At 47.8% G+C, this 19,045-nt stretch overlaps 1 protein-coding gene across 4 annotated transcripts in view; it reads right to left on the bottom strand.

Annotated features, from left to right (window-relative positions):
* Positions 1 to 6: 6 nt before the first annotated feature.
* SEPTIN4 (septin 4) overlaps positions 7 to 19,045 on the bottom strand; it is a 30,414-nt gene continuing 11,375 nt past the window's right edge. Inside the window, exons 4-15 of one of the 4 annotated variants that reach the window (XM_042442462.1) lie at positions 12,827 to 12,958; positions 11,704 to 12,033; positions 10,742 to 10,835; positions 10,444 to 10,530; positions 9,208 to 9,331; positions 8,635 to 8,769; positions 8,340 to 8,457; positions 7,792 to 7,893; positions 6,719 to 6,815; positions 5,796 to 5,958; positions 1,900 to 1,999; positions 7 to 1,449 (exon numbers count right to left, since the gene is read on the bottom strand). In XM_042442462.1, coding sequence (XP_042298396.1) covers positions 1,390 to 1,449; positions 1,900 to 1,999; positions 5,796 to 5,958; positions 6,719 to 6,815; positions 7,792 to 7,893; positions 8,340 to 8,457; positions 8,635 to 8,769; positions 9,208 to 9,331; positions 10,444 to 10,530; positions 10,742 to 10,835; positions 11,704 to 12,033; positions 12,827 to 12,958 — 1,542 coding nt within the window. In that variant the 3' untranslated portion in view covers positions 7 to 1,389. Of the gene's footprint in view, positions 1,450 to 1,899; positions 2,000 to 4,400; positions 4,641 to 5,795; positions 5,959 to 6,718; positions 6,816 to 7,791; positions 7,894 to 8,339; positions 8,458 to 8,634; positions 8,770 to 9,207; positions 9,332 to 10,443; positions 10,531 to 10,741; positions 10,836 to 11,703; positions 12,034 to 12,826; positions 12,959 to 16,308; positions 16,376 to 19,045 lie in introns of those variants that run through there. The other 3 variants (XM_042442466.1, XM_042442464.1, XM_042442463.1) reach the window with 3 other exon arrangements.

The following is a 19,045-nucleotide window of genomic DNA, read 5'->3' as shown; positions in this document are numbered from 1 at the left end:
AATAATAATAATAATAATAATAATAATAATAATAATAATAATAATAATAAATTAATAATTAACAACAGTTTGACCTGCAGACGCTGTGCCAAGTGCAAATGTTCCTCTCTATGCTGTGAAAGTAAAGCATCACCTGCGGGTACGTACATATTAAAGTGCCTTAAAAGGCAGAGGAGCAGAACATAGGGATGGTATTGGCAACGCCACCTACTAGAACTGTAGCATGCATATAGGAAGGATAAATCCTCTGAGGATGCCAAAGCCACAGATGTTGGCGAAACGTCAGGAATAAACTCTTCTAGAACATGGCTGCATAGCCCCCAAAAGCCACAAAAAACTATGTCCCTCCTGATGTTCAGGTGGAATCTCTTCTCATTTGAATCCATTGGTTCATGTCCTAGTCTCTGGGATAGCAGGGAACAAGCTTCCTCCATGTTCTTCAGGACATCCTTTCCATGCGTTATGTGTCCTCTGCATGCGCACTCAATGAAGCTGGAGATATAAGTTTCAACAAGAGCAGGGCCCTAAGTGTGGCGCACCATCATGCAATGAGATGAGGAACCTTCTTGAAAGGCAGAAGAGGGTTTGCTCAGGTTTCATGGAAGATGTCCATTTGCAACAGGTCCGGATTTGATGGTCACTTGCCAACCCAAGCCAGGCGTATTTGCACAAGGAACAAAACAGAAGGAGGGACATGGACAGACGACTGGTATCTTGTTAGAGACAAGCTGGCATCCTTTTAGGAACTGTTGCATATGCTCTTTTGGGAGCTAAAGAGGTTGGTATAATGGTATTCCCTTCATGGAAGTTTCTGAAGTCCTTTGCTTTGTGGGGAGAAGACAGGATCACCAAAGTGTCTCCCCATAACCAGACACAAAATGGTGGACATCCGCAATGAGATCCATTGGGGTCCTCTAGATTCCTTGGCGCCATCGCAGTCATCATTTTGCGCTTGGCCACAGGAACACAACCAGACGCATCTGCCATCTTGCCACCACACTTTCCCCAAGTGTCTTCAGGGATCCTCCATCTTTGCAGACCCAAAGTCACAGCAATGGCTTTCTGGTGGCTGGAGATGTGGGGAAAGACAAAGGTCTCGGGTCAAAATCTTTGGCGCTGGGGTGAGCGTCGCGTTTCTTCAGTTAAGCGCGGCCAGCTTTGGTTGTAAGGCAATGGTTGCAGCAAATGTACGTGAGAATATAATACATCTCTCTCTCTAAATATAAATATCTAAGGGGAGCTTAAGGTGCAGGAACGAAACTGAGTTCTGGAGTGCCGAGGCCGGATGGCTGGGGTGAAAAATGTAAACATCTTGCGTCTCCGGAGGGAAAAGGGCGAGAAATGGAGGACGGTTAAAAGGACGGACGCCGGGACGAAGGCAAGGGAGGGCTAGTGCGCGTCTTCCATCTGCTGCTGGATTTTCTGCAACATCTCCTGCATCCGTCGCAACTGGAAAAAGGAAAAGGAACAGCTGATCCAAGTTGCACTTAAATAGTATGTGAGCTATGTCCTCAATTGCATGGACTCCACAGATACAGGTTCGCTCATTGTAAGGGATGCCCTTAGATCTCCCATATCTAACCATAGCATTGAATCTAGCCTCCCTCGGGTGTTTTGGCATTTGAATTTTTAGATAGTTTTCTCATTGCAAGGTCCGTTTATATTGGCTCAGCCATTTTAAGTTGCCTGCCTTACTAAGAGTGGCTAAATCTTTTGGGGCCTCGATATCCAAGACTCTTTGTCTCACATTCTTTGATTTCATTTCAGAAAGATACTGGATCCACTCCAGGCCCGAGCTCTTAAAGCTATCCAAAACTTGGAGTCGGTCGACCAATCCACTGATACAAGAACCACCATTGGTTCTGTTAGAATTCCCCCTTGTAAAAACCTAAAACTCACCTCTTCGTCCTTTTCTCGGATCAGCTTCTCCGTCTCGGCGTCTGGCGCCGGAGGGATGGCCGGGATGGGGAAGTCTGTCCCGCTTTCTCTGGTCAGTTTGCTATGTTCAAAAAGAAAAACAAATGAAAGAGAGAGAGAGAGAGAGAGAGAGATAAAGAGAGAAGGCGGACGTTTCAATCGCACTGAGAATTTAATCACATTTTCACTTTGGAGAGTGTTTTTAATCCCACCGCGTTTTCAATGGCGGTCTTGCACTTCTCGCAACCAGTATAAGCCACCATTGTTCCCAGTCGTAATCCCCCACTCTCTTCCATGCCAGCATTCTCTGAAGGTGCCAAAGCCATAGATGTCGGCGAAACACCAGGAATAAACTCTTCTAAAACATGGCCACAGAGCCCCCAAAACCCCACAAAAAAACTACTTGAGCAGAATGAACAGCGGATTCTGGGAGATACAATCCAAGGGATTTTCTCAAGCTCTACTCATAGTGTATCAATGCGCTTCCAAATGCCAGATCGCTGCATTTAGAGTCATTAAGGTTGTTCGCTGGCAAGATTACCGTCTCGGTTCTAAATACACAAAGGCGACTGGGTCTACTCAAGGGAAAAGTTAGCAAGGCGAAGGGAAGCTTTGCGTGTCTGGCAGAAGCCGCGTCTTGCGCTACTTTCAACTATCTAAACCCAACCCAGGAGTGCTTACCTACATAAGGAGGACTTCCTATGGGATTTCTTGCGCAGGAGGAAAAGCTCTGACTCTTCTATGGGTCTCGATCCAGCGGGGCCGTTGTCTTATGTTCTCAAGGAGCATCCTGAGAGAGCAAAGGCCGAGCGGCGAGCGGCCGGAACAGAAGCGACTAGCGGCTCCTGAATCCTCGGAGCTGGAGAGAATCCGCTCTGGGTTTTAGACCGAGAAGACCCAAGGTGCCAGGCCCACTTAAAGGGATGGGATTCAAAACCTTCTAGAATCATAGAGTTGGAAGTAGACCCCAAAAAGGGCCATCCAGTCCAACCCCATTCTGCCATGCAGGAACTCTCAATCAAAGCATCCCCATCCAAAGGAGGAGACGCCACCACTCTTGGTTCGGAATAAAACCCAAAGCAGATTTGCTACCGCCGCTGCCACGAAAGGCATATGTTCAGTTACAGTGGTTGTGACAGCGGTTGTGATCCAGGTCGGATCTCTCACAATTCAGGACCACAGGAAAAATGGACCCCGGAAGACCTCTGCCACCCCAACCCTTGGAAAACGGAAAAGGTTGGAAATGAAAGAAATGGATAGACTGACAGCATTGTTCAATCCAAAAGATCCTGGGGAAAACGTCAGGGAACAGTCTCCTATAACCCATGACATGAGTCATATACAGTATATATATGTATGTACATATATGTACAGTACAGTATATACAGTATGTACTGGACAGACATTGAGGCTGTGCACATTATATTGCAACTTAAAGGTCTAATTTTAATTTTGCTAGTTTTCTATGTCACAACTATTGCCATTACATGAAGTGACATATATTGGTGTTACAGTTTATAAGTAACATTAATAAAGGGTTCTGTATATTGTGTAGTCAATGGGGTGCAGGTGAGTTACCGCACCGAGTGACAGACATGGAAATGTGGCGTCTCACCATGACAGCCCTCACAGCCATACCCTCCTTTCCGCATCCCACAAAGACAGTCAAAAGAAGTCAGGTTGCTGGGTTGATTCATGCACCAGCAAACCAGTTCCACCAGTTCTCATCTCTACCTGGGAATGGTTTTTCGGGAAGTCAACGTCTCTCTATTGCCCATTTGAGGGCCAGCCGCCAACCACTAAATGCACTAAATCCAAGGCATTTGTGAAGATGCTCCCTTTGGTGCCCCGCTAGTCACTTCTCTCCAGGATGAAGAGGAACCGTGGTGAGAAAAGCAACACATTTATGTCCCTGAGATGGTGTTTCACAATCATGCGCCTTCACCTTATCCTCCATGCAACCACCTGAAGAGAGGGTTGCATGCAACATAATGGTGGAAAGGTTCAACATAAATGGAATTAGTAAAGAGCAGTCACTTCCATTCACTCCTGTCCCTTCAATAGCACCTTTCCAATACAGGTCGAGTCTCCCTTGTCTAAAATGCTTGGGGCCAAAGGTATTTGGGATTCCCCCCCCCCCCCCCCAATTTTGGAATACCTGTATTTGCACATATGTTCATATATGTGACTATACAAGTATCTGTGTTTCCATATCTGTACATCATCTTGGAGACAGGACCCGAGTCAAAATGCAACATTCACTTATGTTTCATATGCACTTTATAAAATGTATTATTATTATTATTATTATTATTATTATTATTATTATTATTATTATTATTATTCCCCTGAGGCTGAGAGAGTGCGACTTGCCCATGGCCGCCCATTGCGTTTGAATTTTGCTACGCCAATTGAAACTCCTTATCACCAAATGACCATCAAAGGCACTGGAGCCCATGTCTGGAAGTATGCGAGACCCGACTCTATGTGCACCCCTCTCTCCCACCAACAAAAAAGAAGACGGGACCAAGAAGGACAACCGGCGTTATTGGGAATAAAACACTTTATATGTAAATGCACAGAAGCCATTGACAAGACGCAGTGGCTTTGGGAGAAGGGGAAGGTGGGACGCCGCTTGGGTCCCCAGCGGCCACTGCTTGGAAAAGAGGACTCACTCCATTGAACAGTCGCTGCAGCAGAGCCTTAAGGACGAGGAGTCTCTCCTTCTCCCCCAAAACACCGTTTGCGGAGGCGGCAGCGGCAGCAAGCGGAGCAAAACAAGGGAACGGAGACACCAAGCTTAGATTCGACGCCAGGTACCCAAAGTGAAGGTACAGGTATGGGAGAGAAAGAGAAAGCGTGCCCCAAGACATTCCCAAACATGTCACACACACCTCTCCATTGACGGTGGGTGCATCCCACATCAGAAGGGATTTGTACTCTGGTTTTAGCCCGAACTTGGCCCACCCATGCAAGGTGCTCAGACGCTATTTCCCTTGGATAGTGCTTTTTAAAGTGAGGACTAAAACCCAGAGTAGATGCGCCGCTACTCAGCTGACGGAGAGCCAGCAGCTGCTATTGGGTGCAACACTCTCACTGTAAGCAGTTTATCCCGCTGGCAAAATCCCCCTATCCTTAAATCTAGTTTAAATCCCGTTTCTCAGCGGAATTTCGTTAGTGTGGTAAACTCCTAAGAGGAGAACTCAAAGGCAATATCTATACTGTGGACTTAGTGCCATTCGATATCGCTTTAACCGCCAATTACAAAATGGATAAAAGACCAAGGATAGATGGAATTGCGCACGTTTGGCTGAAATTAACCAAACGTTCATCTACCGTTGGAGCATCTTGCTTCAGAAATGCCAGTCTCAACTCTGCGTTCGACCTGCGCATGTATGTTTAGAGAGTGCAGCCACAATTCAGCATGCGCCTCCTTTTAATTTCCCAAACCATCTCTCTTCCGCGGTGCCTTTCCTTCCCCGATCCCTTTGCCAAGGCATGCCAACGTACAGCTAATGGATTCCGCTTTGCATGCATTTATTCCAGTTGCAAAAGGTTTACTTTGCTGGGGAGCAACCATAAAATTCCAGCGTCTCGCTTTGGAACGAGGGCCATAAAAATCTTGATTATATCTGGATTTCTTTCTTTTTAAAAAGATCTGTGCTAACCTTCCTTTCGGATGTTCTGCGCTGACACCTCACCTCTGGACGGTCTCTTAAGAACACTTTATCCGCCTTCCCTCCTCATGCCTGCGGTTCGGAGGAGGCGACAAAACGGTTACAAAAACTCCTCCTTCCCGCCCCGATTCCACCTTTCGCACGCATGCACACCTTGCGCTTTCTCCCCCCCCCCCCACCGTGGTGTTTCCCCCAACTCACTTCCGGTTGCGTTCCTTGACCACCATCCGAGTCATGCTTTGGATGCATTGCGCCCGGTAGTTTTCGTAGTGCGTCTCCCGAGTCACGTCCTTCAGGTCCTGCATGTGCGTCCTCACCAGCATGGTGCGCAGCTTGACAAAGTCGCAGTGCGCGGGGTTTTCCACTGGGAAAGGGGAGAGACGGGGGATTTTAACTAAAGGCAAAGGATGTTCGACTCCAAGGAAGGGAGCTATCTCAAAATCTGAAAACTACAAATCACATTTCATTAGTTACACATGGATTTAAACATATATACTTGTCCATATTCGCTAGGGTTTGAGTGTTCTCTCTAGGAATAATCTCTAGGTCTTTCGGTGCAACTTTTCGTTCAAGTGGACCACAGAGTTGCATTGGAGGACCTAGATGTTCCTAGAGAGAACATAGTCATCAAATCCATGAATGATCAAATCCGCAAATATCCAATCCACAAATATGGAGGGATGAGGGTACACCACTTCATCCTTATTAGATGGTCATTCATACATCTGACCTACGTTGCCCCTCGTGATACCCATCGATCAAACCACTATCTATATGTCTTTCTTTTACTGTCTCCAACTGTCCTGTATTACATTCTTTTGTGTTGGATAATAGCTTAATGCAGGAACCACTTCAGGGCCCTTGCATTCCCGAGCCAAGGATTTGACATGACCTGATGTCCATCATCCTGGCAAGCCTTGCCCTCCATACATTTCAGTACCATTCCAATTTCAATCTACCCTTTGCAAATCCACTCCGAGTTCTGGCTACTTTTCATGGAGCTTTCCAAGATGCTGGACCTAGTTTTGCAGAACCGTGGACTGACTGCTCCTTTGTATGTGTTCATGTGCCTTCAAGTCAATAATAATAATAATAATAATAATAATAATAATAATAATAATAACCTTCCACAACGCCCCACGGATAGAGCCGACCCCGGATCCGCCTGCCTTTGGCCTCCACAACCGTGTTGCTGCCGATCACAGCAAAAGGGATGCTCTCCTGCAAAAGAGAACAAGGGTCTTCTTAGGCATTTTGTATGGTAGCCTTCATCACACCTTCTCTTATTTGGGAGTATATATGCGCAATGTGCACTGTTCAGCACATTGGACGGCTCTTTTTAAGCAAACCAAAACTAGAAACATGACGCAAGAGCCACCAGCTGCCACTGTTTGCCGCTAGGGCTTGGTGCCCAGCCCTGAAGTGTGTCTGTGAGCTATATATATATATGCCAACTTAATCTGGTGCATATTGGAACATTTGCAAACATTTGGAGAGGAGAAAGCTGTCTTGCGCTGAGTCGGTTCCTTGGCCAATGAATAGGAGCTGGGTCAAGGGATGGAAAAAGAGAGGAGGCCGGGATGCTGTAGGACAGTGGTGCTCAACCTTTGGGCCGCCAGATGTTTTGGACTTCAATTCCCAGGAGTCCTAGTCCAGATGCTCATCGTTCAGGGATTCTGGGAGTTGAAGTTTCAAAAATCTAAAGGACCAGAGGTAGATGCCAACTTTAGCAGCGGCGCTCTTTGGCAAAGCCATTAGGAAGGAGACAGTTGGGCATCAAACGCAGTCCTACAAGGCAGACCATTCAAATGCAAATGCCCATGTGTAGGAAATGTGAAATGTGCGTATGCAGACACACTCTTTCCAAGGCAGTGTTCTCACCCTGGGATTCCTCCTTCTCCTTGAAAGGACCAGAGAGGAGGAACCAAGGCCTGAGATTTACAACCGGTAGGATTCAACCCTGTTGCTTTGGTTGGCACACGCTTTGGTTGGCACACTCTTCTGCTCTGCCGATAGGTTAGTCGCCATAAGTCCAAAATGACTTGAAAACGCATAGCAACAAACTGTGATGGGTGCCAGTTTTTGGTCTCATGGCTCCGAAAACCCTTCCATCCCAGTCCTGCTCAGCCAGAATTCAATGGGATCTCAATCCTAAGCCTTCCAAACCCAAATTCCTCCTCCTCTTCTCCCAGCTCACCTTAAGGGCCTGGTCCTGAAGCTTGAAGTCATCGTCTTCGTCCGAATCACAGTCTGGGAACTGGTAGATCCGGATCCCGAACTGTTCGATCTCGTCACGGATCTAGAGAAAAGGAGAAAGGAGTCCCATGGTTGACATACCAGAAACCGGCCGTGTAGCAAAATAGTCTACTTGCGAAATGGCCTTCGCCTTTCTAGTCTTATTTGGGTTTTGAGGTCCTCTGGAGAGATCAACGCACCTAAGGTCCCCTCTTTCGGTATTCTAGCACAAGGCCTATTTAGTGGTGGTACCTATGGCCAACAATACCCATTCTCCCCACCCCACATTAACCCTTGGAAACCGCAAACCATGCATCTGGGGCCACACATGGCCAACAATACCCATTATCCCCACCCCACATTAACCCTCGAAAACAGGGAACTACGCATCTGGGGCTACACATGGCCAACAATACCCATTATCCCCACCCCACATGAACCCTAGGAAACCGGGAACCATGCATCTGGCTTGCTTTGCCTTTCTCAAATGAATTTCTCAATGACGTTCACCTTGTTTTTCATCCGATCCACCTCCGAGGGCATGAGGGTGTCCGCTTTAGCCAAGACGGGGACAATGTTAACCCGCTGGTGGAGCGCTTTCATGAACTCCACATCTAGCGGCCGCAACCTGGAAAATATATATATACACGTATATAGAAGAAGAAGAAAATTGTGGGTTCTTTGACATTGTTTTGCTTTGCTTCGCCCTTTAGATCCTTTGCTATATGCCCCTACATCGCCATGAAAACCCTATGACAGGTTCACTGTAAACTGGAAAGGGCTTGAGATCCTGCTGAATTCGTACCCGTGTCCAAAGGGCGAGATGAAGTAGAGGCAGCAATGGACTCGGTTGTCCTGGATGTTCTTCCGGTTGAGGCCGCTCTCGTCGCGGAAGTATTGCTCAAACTGCTGGTCGATGTAGTCCGCTACGGGCTTCCAGCTGTGGACGGGAAAAAAGGCTTTTTCAAAGACCCTGAACATCTTTCTATTGGGTTCCAAGACTGAGGTTTCTTCTGCAACTTTTGCTGGCATAAGAAAGGAGCGGAATAATACAAATGCAAGGAAAGGGAGGAAGGCAATGGTGGGTCAGTCTCTTCTTTCTTCAAGTAATTTGGGAAAAGGGGAGAGAGAAGAAACCCTTTGCAAAAAAGAGATTTCGCTGCCTCCCAGGAACCATGGAGCCGTTGTCCATTATTTTTATCCTGGCTCCTGGCTCCCACCCAAAGGTCAAGCCAGAAGAGACGCAGGCCTTAATGGGATTCCCTTCTCGCTGTTTCTCCAACCTGTCGCTCCGCAGTAAATCTGCTGAGGCTAATTCCTCTTGTCTTCCTTCCTTCCTTCCCAGGGTTGCGGAGGCCTGTCTGGATTGGATACCTACCATTCGGTGTTGTTGACGGCGTCCCCAAAGCCAGGCGTGTCCACAATGGTCAAGCGGAGCTTCACCCCTTTTTCCTCAATGTCCACCACGTGTTTGGTGATCTCCACCGTCTGCAGGATCCGTTCTGAGAGGAAGGAAGGGAGGGAGGAAGGAAAAGGAGGGAGGGAGGGAGGGAGGGAGGGAGAGAAGGAGAAGGAAGGAAGGAAGGAAGGAAGGAAAAAAAGAGAAGTGGAAGAAGGAAGGAAAGAAGGAAGGAAGGAAGGAAGGAGGGGAAGAAGGAAGGAAGGGGAAAGAAGGGGAAGAGAGAAGGAGAAGGAAGGAAGGAAGGAAGATGAGAGAATGGAAAGAAGGAAGGAAGGAAGGAAAAGAAGGGGAAGAAGGGAGGAGAAAGGGAAAGAAGGAAGTAAGGAAAAGGAAAGAAGGGGAAGAAGGAAGGAACAAAAAGGAGAGAAGGAGAAGGAAGGAAGTAGGGAGGGAAGGAAGGAAGGAAGGAGAGAAGGAGAAGGAAGGAAGGAAAGGAAGAGAAGGGGAAGAAGGGAGGAAGGAGGGAAGGAAGGAAGGAAGGAAGGAAGGAAGGAAGGAAGGGAGAGAAGGGGAAGATGGAAGGAGAAGGAAGGAAGGAAGGAAGGAAGGAAGGAAGGAAGGAAGGAAGGAAGGAAAAGGAGAGAAGGGAGTAGAAGGGAGAAGGGAGTAGAAGGGGACATAATAATAATAATAATAACAGCAACAACTTTATTTATACCCCGCTTTTCTGTTGCCAAACAATCAAAGAGGCTTACATCTAAAAATCAACCCAATATACAATACACTGTACATATAATATCCCCGTACCTTCAAAAAAAGAATTATTAACACATTACAATTAAAATTTGTCAATGAAAGGAAAGGAAAGGAAAGGAAGGAAGAAAAGGAGAGAATAGGGAAAAGGGAGGAGAAGGGAAGGAAGGAAGGAAGGAAGGAAGGAAGGAAGGAAGGAAGGAGAAGGAATGAGGAGGGAGGGAGGGAGGGAGGGAAAATAAAAGGAAATGGGGAAGGAAGGAAGGAAGGAGAGGAAAGGGAAGGGAAGGAAAAGGAGAAGGATAGAAGGGGAAAAGGCTGTTTTGCAAGTGTAATTCTTCCACAGGTGTAATTTTTGCAAGTGCAACTGTTTTTCCGGTGTCATCAAATGCAAGGGGAAAAAAAGAAACCAACAGACCAATTCTCCCAGGGAGGAGACGGTTCAGAAACGCACCTTACCTTCTGCGTTTAAGAGTTTCCGGTCCTTGTAGAGATCCGTCAGAAAGAGGCTGTTCACCAAAGTCGATTTTCCCAGCCCAGCTTCTCCTGAGAAGATCAACAGAGAAGGAGAGAAACAGTCAACAGCGGAGGCCTTTAGAGTCAAGCACTTTTGAAAGGATGAAAGAAAGAGATAAGCATATTTTTGCATTCATATTTATGACACTAAGTGTGGTTTGAACACCAACTTTGGGGCACCAAGGTTCGAATCCTAGCTGTAAATATCCCCCCAAAACCCATCTTGCCGCCTTTTGGATACCTGCAACCATGAGGGTGAAGTCAAACCCCCTCTTCACCGATTTCCGATGGACCTGGTTGGGAAGCGTGGCAAAGCCGACATATTCCTTATCGTCCTGGATGGAAAGAGAAGAAAGAAAGAAAGAAAGGGAAAACGTCAGCACAAGCGATGGCATTTGCAACTGCCACACAATCCATTGCAAAATCCTTTGTAAGCACTGTATTTTAACTCTTATTTAAAAGAAGGAACCATCTCCTGGTGTAAAGCAATAGTATAATATGTGAAGCACTGACTCCCTTTACCCTCTCATCCATCCAGCCTTAAGACTAAGCACAAAGAGTTATGTCTGCTGGGATTCTATAAGATCTTTGTTTTGCTTTGCTTCATCCTTTAGATCTCTTACTATATGCCCCTAAATTTTACCCTCGACTTATCCACGGTTCATATCAAAATCCATAATTTTGGCCCCAAAACTTGCCCTCGACTTATACATGATGTCGAGTTATAGTTAAGCATATACAGGTTAGCACCACTTTAACTGCCCTGGCTTAATCCTATATATACTAACTCCAGGGATTGTAGTTTCGCGAGAGCCACTGCGCAGCCTTGGGCGCAAGTCACACTCTCTCAGACGAAGAAGAAGGCCATGGCGAACCTCCTCCGACAAAATCTTGCCACGAAACCCCGCAATCAGTGCAGCGGTCAAATGCCGGTCCTGCAGCCACAAGGTTGTGAGTTCGATCCCAGGACAACTCCGAAGTGGACTCAGCCTTGCATCCTTTTGTTGGTTGGTAACATGAGTCCCCGACTTTGTTGGGGGCCATTGGTTTACACACATTGCAAACCGCTTAGAGAGTGCTGAGTTCACTACGAAGTGGTACAGAAATGTACATGCTATTGCTACTGCTGTAAAATGACTCGGAGGCATGCAACAACAAGTGACATCCCCGGAATGGAAGATGGGCAATGGGGGATTGTGGTACCTCATCCGAGTCGTAGGGATCCAGCCTGCCCCAGGGGCTTCTGGGCCGCGAAGGACTGGGGGGCGTCGGGGCGGCCATGTGCTGCTGTTGCTTCAGGTCGAGAGGCCGGGGTCGGTGGAAGGCTTTGGGCTCCGTCTCTTCCACGGCAGCATCCTCCTGCGCAAGGGTCCTGGCCCCGGTCACGCCGGCGAACATCTCGGGGGGCTTCCGGACAGGACTTTGGCCCTTCTCCTTGGGATCCAGCCGGCGGAAGGTGTCCTCCGCAGAATAGTCCCCCAGGAACTGGACCAGCTCTGCCTCTTCCGAATCTTCCTTCAAAAAGTGCTTGATCTGCGCATCGGAGGAGCATGAGAAGAAAGGGAGCGTGAATCGAAAGCAGCGGAGAAGACCAATGTGACAAAGGATCATTGGTTTTAAATGCATACTGTCCATTTCTCCTTATACACCAACACTCTTATATTCACTACTTACTCTTGGTTTACTATCATCTTCCTCGATTGCTCCAACGCAAATATAAAATGTGTGTATCTACACATTTTTTCCGCACCCTTACATTAACCTGTATCTTTGTCATTGTTATCTCATTTTACAACACCTATCCGCCCCATATCTTTGACTCTTTGCATTTCTAAGCTTCGTCCGACTGTATAGTTATCTCGTTTTGTTCTTTTATTATAGTCCTGTAATCTATAGTACGGTTGGCCATCCATATCCAGGTATTTTTTATCCACAGATTCAAGCATCCGCGGCTTGAAAATACTCCCCGAAATATATAAGCTCCAATAAGCAAACCTGGATTTGACCATTTTAGATAAGGGGCACCATTTTACGGTGACATTGGACATAATGGGACTTGAGCATCCACAGATTTGGTGATCCTGGAACGAAACCCCAGCGGATACCAAGGGCCCACGGTACTGTTAGCATTGCAGTTATTTTTCCTTTGGCGTATATTAATATTCCAGATGTTATTTACATATTATTTTGTTATTTACTGATATTCCCTTTCTTTTCCCCCCCAGATTTATTATGCAACACCAAAAACCGGGGTGGGATTTGGGGTTTGAATAGTCGAAGGGAAACCTGGGGTCGGTGTTGTGTTTCCGCATACGACAAGCCTTACTGTGCACTCCCTTGGCATTTCAGGGGGCTCTTCTGGATGATCGGGGTGGGCACCCTCTTTTGGGGCACAAGCCAAAGGTGGGCTCTCTCTGAAATCTTCTGGGGGTGCCAAGGTCCCCTCCAACTCCGCTGCCTGAGTCCGAAAGTCAGGGGACAAGACGCAGGTGGGTTAGAGTTAGGGTTATGGTTAGGTTAGGTGGGTCGCACAATCGGAGAATATAAGGGAATATAGAAGGGGACGATGGGAAAACCATGGAGCCAAAGAAGGGGAAGGAAACCAAAGAAAACAGAGAAGAAAGACAAATTAAACACAGTTCGTAAGTCCCATCACACCAAGTACCCATAAAGGCAGGGACCCCCAAACCCACATGTTTTCACACTGAGATCCACGTGCCGATGTCCTCGATCCACCAAAAATATTTATGACAAGCCCCCTCTATTTGGGTTGTTTTAAAGTGTGGGATGTGCGTTGCTGGGCGCATTCATTCTGGCACACTGCTTTATCCAGATAAATTTTTAATTGTGAATTTGAAATGAATTTTAGATGAGGATTGTTTTAATATAGAAGAGACCAATAATTGTGCACAACTTATTCGCCCTGCGTAGAGAAGACATAACCCATCATTGCCAGGGCCAAATGCATGGACCATGACCCTGGTCTTTTTATGGGGAACGAGGCCACTATCGCTGTTGCGGAGATAGGGAATGAAGGCCAAAACATGGGCAGATCCTCTCCCTTCCTCCACCCAGTCTAGCAATTCTGCACCATCTGGAGCAGGGCTTTGCGTCTCCATCCAAATCAATACCATTCATTACATCTACATAATTGGTACGGTCCCATGCTCAGCCATGCTCCAAAGTGCCCTTGGAGAAGTGTGCCGGGTCGGTCAACGCTTTAGGCCAAACCCAGCCGCGTCCGCCCAGATTCTGTCATTTCGCTCTCTCTGAACAAACTCGAGACCCTCGCCAAGTTTCTAGCCCTCCTTATTAAAGTGCCTCCACCTCCCTTTACTCTTTACTCCATTCCTTTACTCTTTCCCACTCTTCCCTTTTCAAGCCACAATGTACATCACGCACTAAGCAACTACTGAGCATCCCTGAGCACCAATGTGCCCATTATTCTCCGAAACCTCCTACTCCATACCCTGACACCTCAGTCCCCATTGTGCATTGGCGCATGGCACACCGGTCGCTCCACCAGTTACCACTGCGCAGCCATTGCTCACACAGTTGTCACGTCACAACTTCCTAGTAAAGAGCTAAATCAAATCAAGCACGCAAGGAGAAAAGTTGTAAGGATAGTCGCGGTTGTTGGAAAGATAGAAGGGTCCAAGAGCAAAACGGAGCCCTCATTTTGTCCCTAGAAGTCAACATTTGCCCAAAATCCGAACTGTGGCCCTTGTACTTTGACCCGTCGCAAGACGATGCATTTGAAAAGACGATGATGCTAAGAAAAGCAGAACGCAGCCAGAAAAGAGGAATATCACAACATTAAGGTTGGCCTGAGTTTGCTGTATTCCGAAATCCAAAGCGCTTCTGGGATTTGGAGCTAGTTGTAGTGCCTGACAGAGACGGCGCAAGACCTCACCAAACAACAGATCCTAAAATCTCCTTGCATGGAGCCATGGCGGTTAAAGTGGCGTCAAACCGGATTAATTTGACAGTGCAAACACAGCTACCGACAGAAGACCATGCAATCTCATGCAATAAGTCAAGAAGCGATAGGAAAGACAACCCTTACTAGATCTCCTTCTGAACCTGAAACCTGAACCTTCATTCGCTCTGAAAATACCAAAAACAGAAAAAGGGATCCTGCCAGATGTTTTGGCAAAGGCCAAAAATCCATCCGTCGCATGCTTTCGGACCGTACCTTTTGCTCTTCCTCCGGCGGCTCAGAGAGGGATGAAGCCATTTTCGACTCTGATGCAGGAGCCAAATGGACTATTTTGCTATGGGGTTTGCAAAGGAAAGGGAATGGAAAGGGGACGGTCGGTGGCATGCGTTGCCACATCCACACATCCCAGCGACGCAACAGACCTGCCTCAAGGCAGTGGCTTCGACACAGAATATAGTGGCGCCGGCGGTCCCGGGATCGAAATCCTGGGGCTTTTTAATTAGAAAACTTGATGGGTTATTGGCCAAAGTCGTATCGGTGTTTGACGCAGGCGTTCAATTCCCTAACGCCCAGCGGAGACGGGACCGTAGTCCCAAAAGCGTTAGAGCAACTGGTTAGAGATGGCAAGCTACTTTGCGTTTAAACACTTTCAAACTACTTTTCTATCACATGCAATGTCCACAAAACAGCAATAATACTGTCATTATTGTTGTTGTGTGTCTTCAAGCCCTTTCTGGTGTACGGCGACCCTAAGGCAACCCTATCATGGCAAGATTTGTCCAGAGGGGGTTTGCCATTGCCCTCCTCTGAGGCTGAGAGAGTGTGACTTGCCCAAGGGTTTACAAAGCAGAGCTGGGAATCGAACCCTGGTCTCCAGAGACACAGTCCAACATTCAAACCACTTCTTGGGCTTCAAAAGCTTGCATCCTGTATACTGTACATTTCAGTAGGCCCAAGAAAGGTATCCCTGTTTTGTGGGGTTTGGGTGTTACAGGACTATACTTTGTGTGGCCTTCTGGCCTTCAATGGGTGCGGCACCTTGGACAGCGCCTTTAAAGCAAGCCAAAAGCTGGAATAGCTTCACTGTCCTGATTATTATTATTGTCATCATCATCATCATCTGTATATCCCGCAAAATGGCCAACTCCATAGCACTGAGCCATGGCAATTAAAGCGGTGCCAACCTGCCTCCATTCTGCAGTGTAGACGGAGCACCGTTACTTTAAAAGAAACTTGGCATCTGCACTGCAGATATAATCCAGGTTGGCACCTCTTTTGAACTGCCTTGACTCAGGGATGGAGGGGGGGAGGGAACCTGGGAAGTGGGCACCAGACGAATGTCTCCCAAAGGGACCATTTCCAGACTCCCCTAGGATGGGGGTAATTAAAGCGGTCTCAAATTGGATCACTTCTGCAGTGTAGACAGCCTTGGCAGGGAAGTGGCCATGCATGCCCTCTATGCAATGCTAAGACCCTGGAAGGGGACCATGGTTGTCCTCTGCTGTGCCCAAACCCTAGAAGGGGGCATGCATGCCCTCTATGCCATGCCCAAACCATGTATGCCCTCTCTGCCATGCCCAGATCCTGGAAGGGGGCATGCATGCCCTCTATGTCATATCCAGGCCATGTATGCCCTCTCTGCCATGCCCAGACCCATGCACAGACCATGTATGCCCTCTCTGCCATGCCCAGACCCTGGAAATGCTCCACTCCAGCCCCAGCCCTTCTGCAATCCGGATCCAAGGAGGAAGAGGAGGAGAATTTTGCAAAGGAGAAGAGGAGGGGAGGAGGGCAGGGGGGTTGCAATCTGTGCAAATGGGATGGAGGGGGGATTGGAAGCGGAGTGAGTCCACTTCCTAGAGGCTTACCATCCCAAGAGGAGGAGGAAGGAGGCCTCCTGCTCGCCTTCCCTGCGCCGGATTAAGCCAAGAGGAGCATGTGATCCGGGGAAAGGGAGGAGGAGGGGGGACCAAGACCTGCAGCAGCAGCAGCAGCAGCAGCACAAGCCCAGCAGGGAGGGCGCCACTGCTCCAGCACTAGGCGCCCACAGACAGCTCCTGAGCCCGTGCAGAGTGCACCTTTCTTCAGCCTGCAATCTCCAATGAGGGAAAGCTGGAGAGAGGGCCCCTGGGAGCATGCAAAGTGCACCCCTCCCCAAACCTGCAACCTCTTAATGGTGACAAAAGTGGAGCGAGGGGGCCCCTGGGAGCATGCAAAGTGCACCCCTCTTAAGCCTGCAATCTCCAATGGGGGAAAATGTGGAGAGAGGGTCTCTGGGAGAGTGCATAGTGCACCTTCTTAAGCCTGCAACCCATGATGGTGAATGGAGGAGGCGAGGCTCGAGAGAGCGCTCATGAGGAGGGACCAAAAACAAAAGACTTGCCCATAGGGAATAAGAGGGAATACTTGCCCCTAGAAATCATGGGGAGTATCTGCCCATAGGGATCATTGGGGAATTTGCCCTAGGGAATATTGGGGACTATTGCCCATAGGAAATCATTTGGGAATACTTGCCAAAGGAATCATTGGGGAATATTTGCATAAACTCATTCTGGGATCCCATAGGGCATACTGGGGCATTTTGCCCATAGGGCATCATGGGGGAATATTTGCCCATAGGGAATTCATTGGGGAATACTTGCCCCTAGGGACAATCATTGGGGAATATTTGGCCATAGGGAATTCATTGGGGAATAATTGCCCATAGGGAATCATTGGGGAATATTTGCCCATAGGGAAATCATTGGGGAATACTGCCCTGGGAAATCATTGGGGATATTTGCCATAGGGAATCATTGGGGATATTGCCCATAGGGAATCATTGGGGAATACTTGCCCATAGGGAATCAATTGGGGAATATTTGCCCATAGGGAATCATTGGGGAATACTTGCCCATGGGATAATTGGGGAATATTTGCCCATAGGGAATCATTGGGAATACTTTCCATAGGAGAATCATTGGGGAATATTTGCCCATAGGGAATCACTGGGAATATTTGCCATGAGAACATTGGGGAATACTTGCCCATAAGGAATCATTGGGAATATTGCCCATAGGGAATCATTGGGGAATATTTGCCCATAGGGAATCATTGTGGGAATACTTGCCCACTCCGGGGAATCATTGGGGGTATTTGCCCATAGAAATCATTGGGGAATACTTGCCCATAGGGAATCATTGGGGGAATTTTAATTTGCCCCTAGAGAACCATTGGGGAATACTTGCCCTAAGGAATCATTGGGGAACTCTGCCCATAGGGAATCATGGGGAATATTTGCCATAGGAATCATTGGGGACATACTTGCCCATAGGGAATCATTGGGAATATTTTGCCCATAGGAAATCATTGGGGAATCTTGCCCATAGGGAATCATTGGGGAATATTGCCCATAGGGATCTTGGGGAATACTGTCCATAGAGAATCATGGGGAATATTTGCACCATAGGGAATCATGGGGGAATATTTGCCCTAGAGAAACCATTGGGGAATATTTGCCCATTGGGAATCATGGGAAATTTTGCCATGAGAACCATTGGGGAATACTTGACCCATAATGGGAATCATTGGGGATACTGCCATAGGGATATTGGGGGAATTTGCCCCAGGGAATCATTGGGAATACTGCCCATAGGAATCATTGGGGAATATTGCCCATAGGAAATCATGGGGGTAATAATGCCCCTAGGGATCATGGGGATATTTGCCATAGGGGAATCATGGGGAATACTTGCCCATAGGGAACATTGGGGAATATTTGCCCATAGGGAATCCTTGGGGAACACTTGCCCATAGGGAAACATTGGGGAACCACTGTCGCATGGAGAATCATTGGGAATTGCCCATTAGAGACGCCTTGGCGGACCATAGGGACTCATTGGGGAAGACTTGCCCATAGGAAAAAATTAGGACTCAGTTGCCCATAGGGAAACATAGGCAACATCTCCAATGTTTCCCTATGGGTAAGTATTCTCCAAGTGATTCTCTATGGGTGAGTATGGTTATCCCATGGGCAAATACTGTCATTTGTTTTATAGTACACCCCCCATTTGGAGGCGTGCAAAATGCACCCCTCCTAAGCCTGCAATCTCCAATGGGGGGAAGGTGGAGAAAGAGAGGGCCTCTGGGAGCGTGCAAAGTGCACCTTTCTTAATCCTGAAGCCTCCTGATAGTGGTGAAGGTGGAGAAAGAGGGCTTCTAGGAGTATGCAAAATGCACCCCTCTTAAGAGTGTCTCCCAGACAGCAGAGGCACAGTGCTGAGGGTCAATAATACCCTCTGCCGCACCTGCGCATGTACAGAGCGCCACGGTCCCTCCTCAGAGACCTCTTGAACTGGAGGGACCACAGAAAGTGCCTCTTCTTGCATGAAAAGGAGCTGAACAGTTGTTGTTGTCTGCCTTCAAGTCATCATGGCAACTATAAGGCGAAGCTCTCATGGGGCCGAAAGAGCGTGGCTTGCCCAAGCTCACCCAGTTGACCACTTGGGGTCCTTCCAGAGGTGCTGCTCCCATCACCCCCAGGCAACCTGCTTACTGCGGGATGATGGGATCTGTAGTCCAACACGCCTGGCAGCTCTTGGAAAAAGCTGAGTTGGGCTTGTCCTC

Source organism: Sceloporus undulatus, chromosome 11 (genome assembly GCF_019175285.1).
Source record: "Sceloporus undulatus isolate JIND9_A2432 ecotype Alabama chromosome 11, SceUnd_v1.1, whole genome shotgun sequence".
Taxonomy (NCBI): domain Eukaryota; kingdom Metazoa; phylum Chordata; class Lepidosauria; order Squamata; family Phrynosomatidae; genus Sceloporus; species Sceloporus undulatus.
This window is presented reverse-complemented; position numbering and strand designations above follow the sequence as displayed.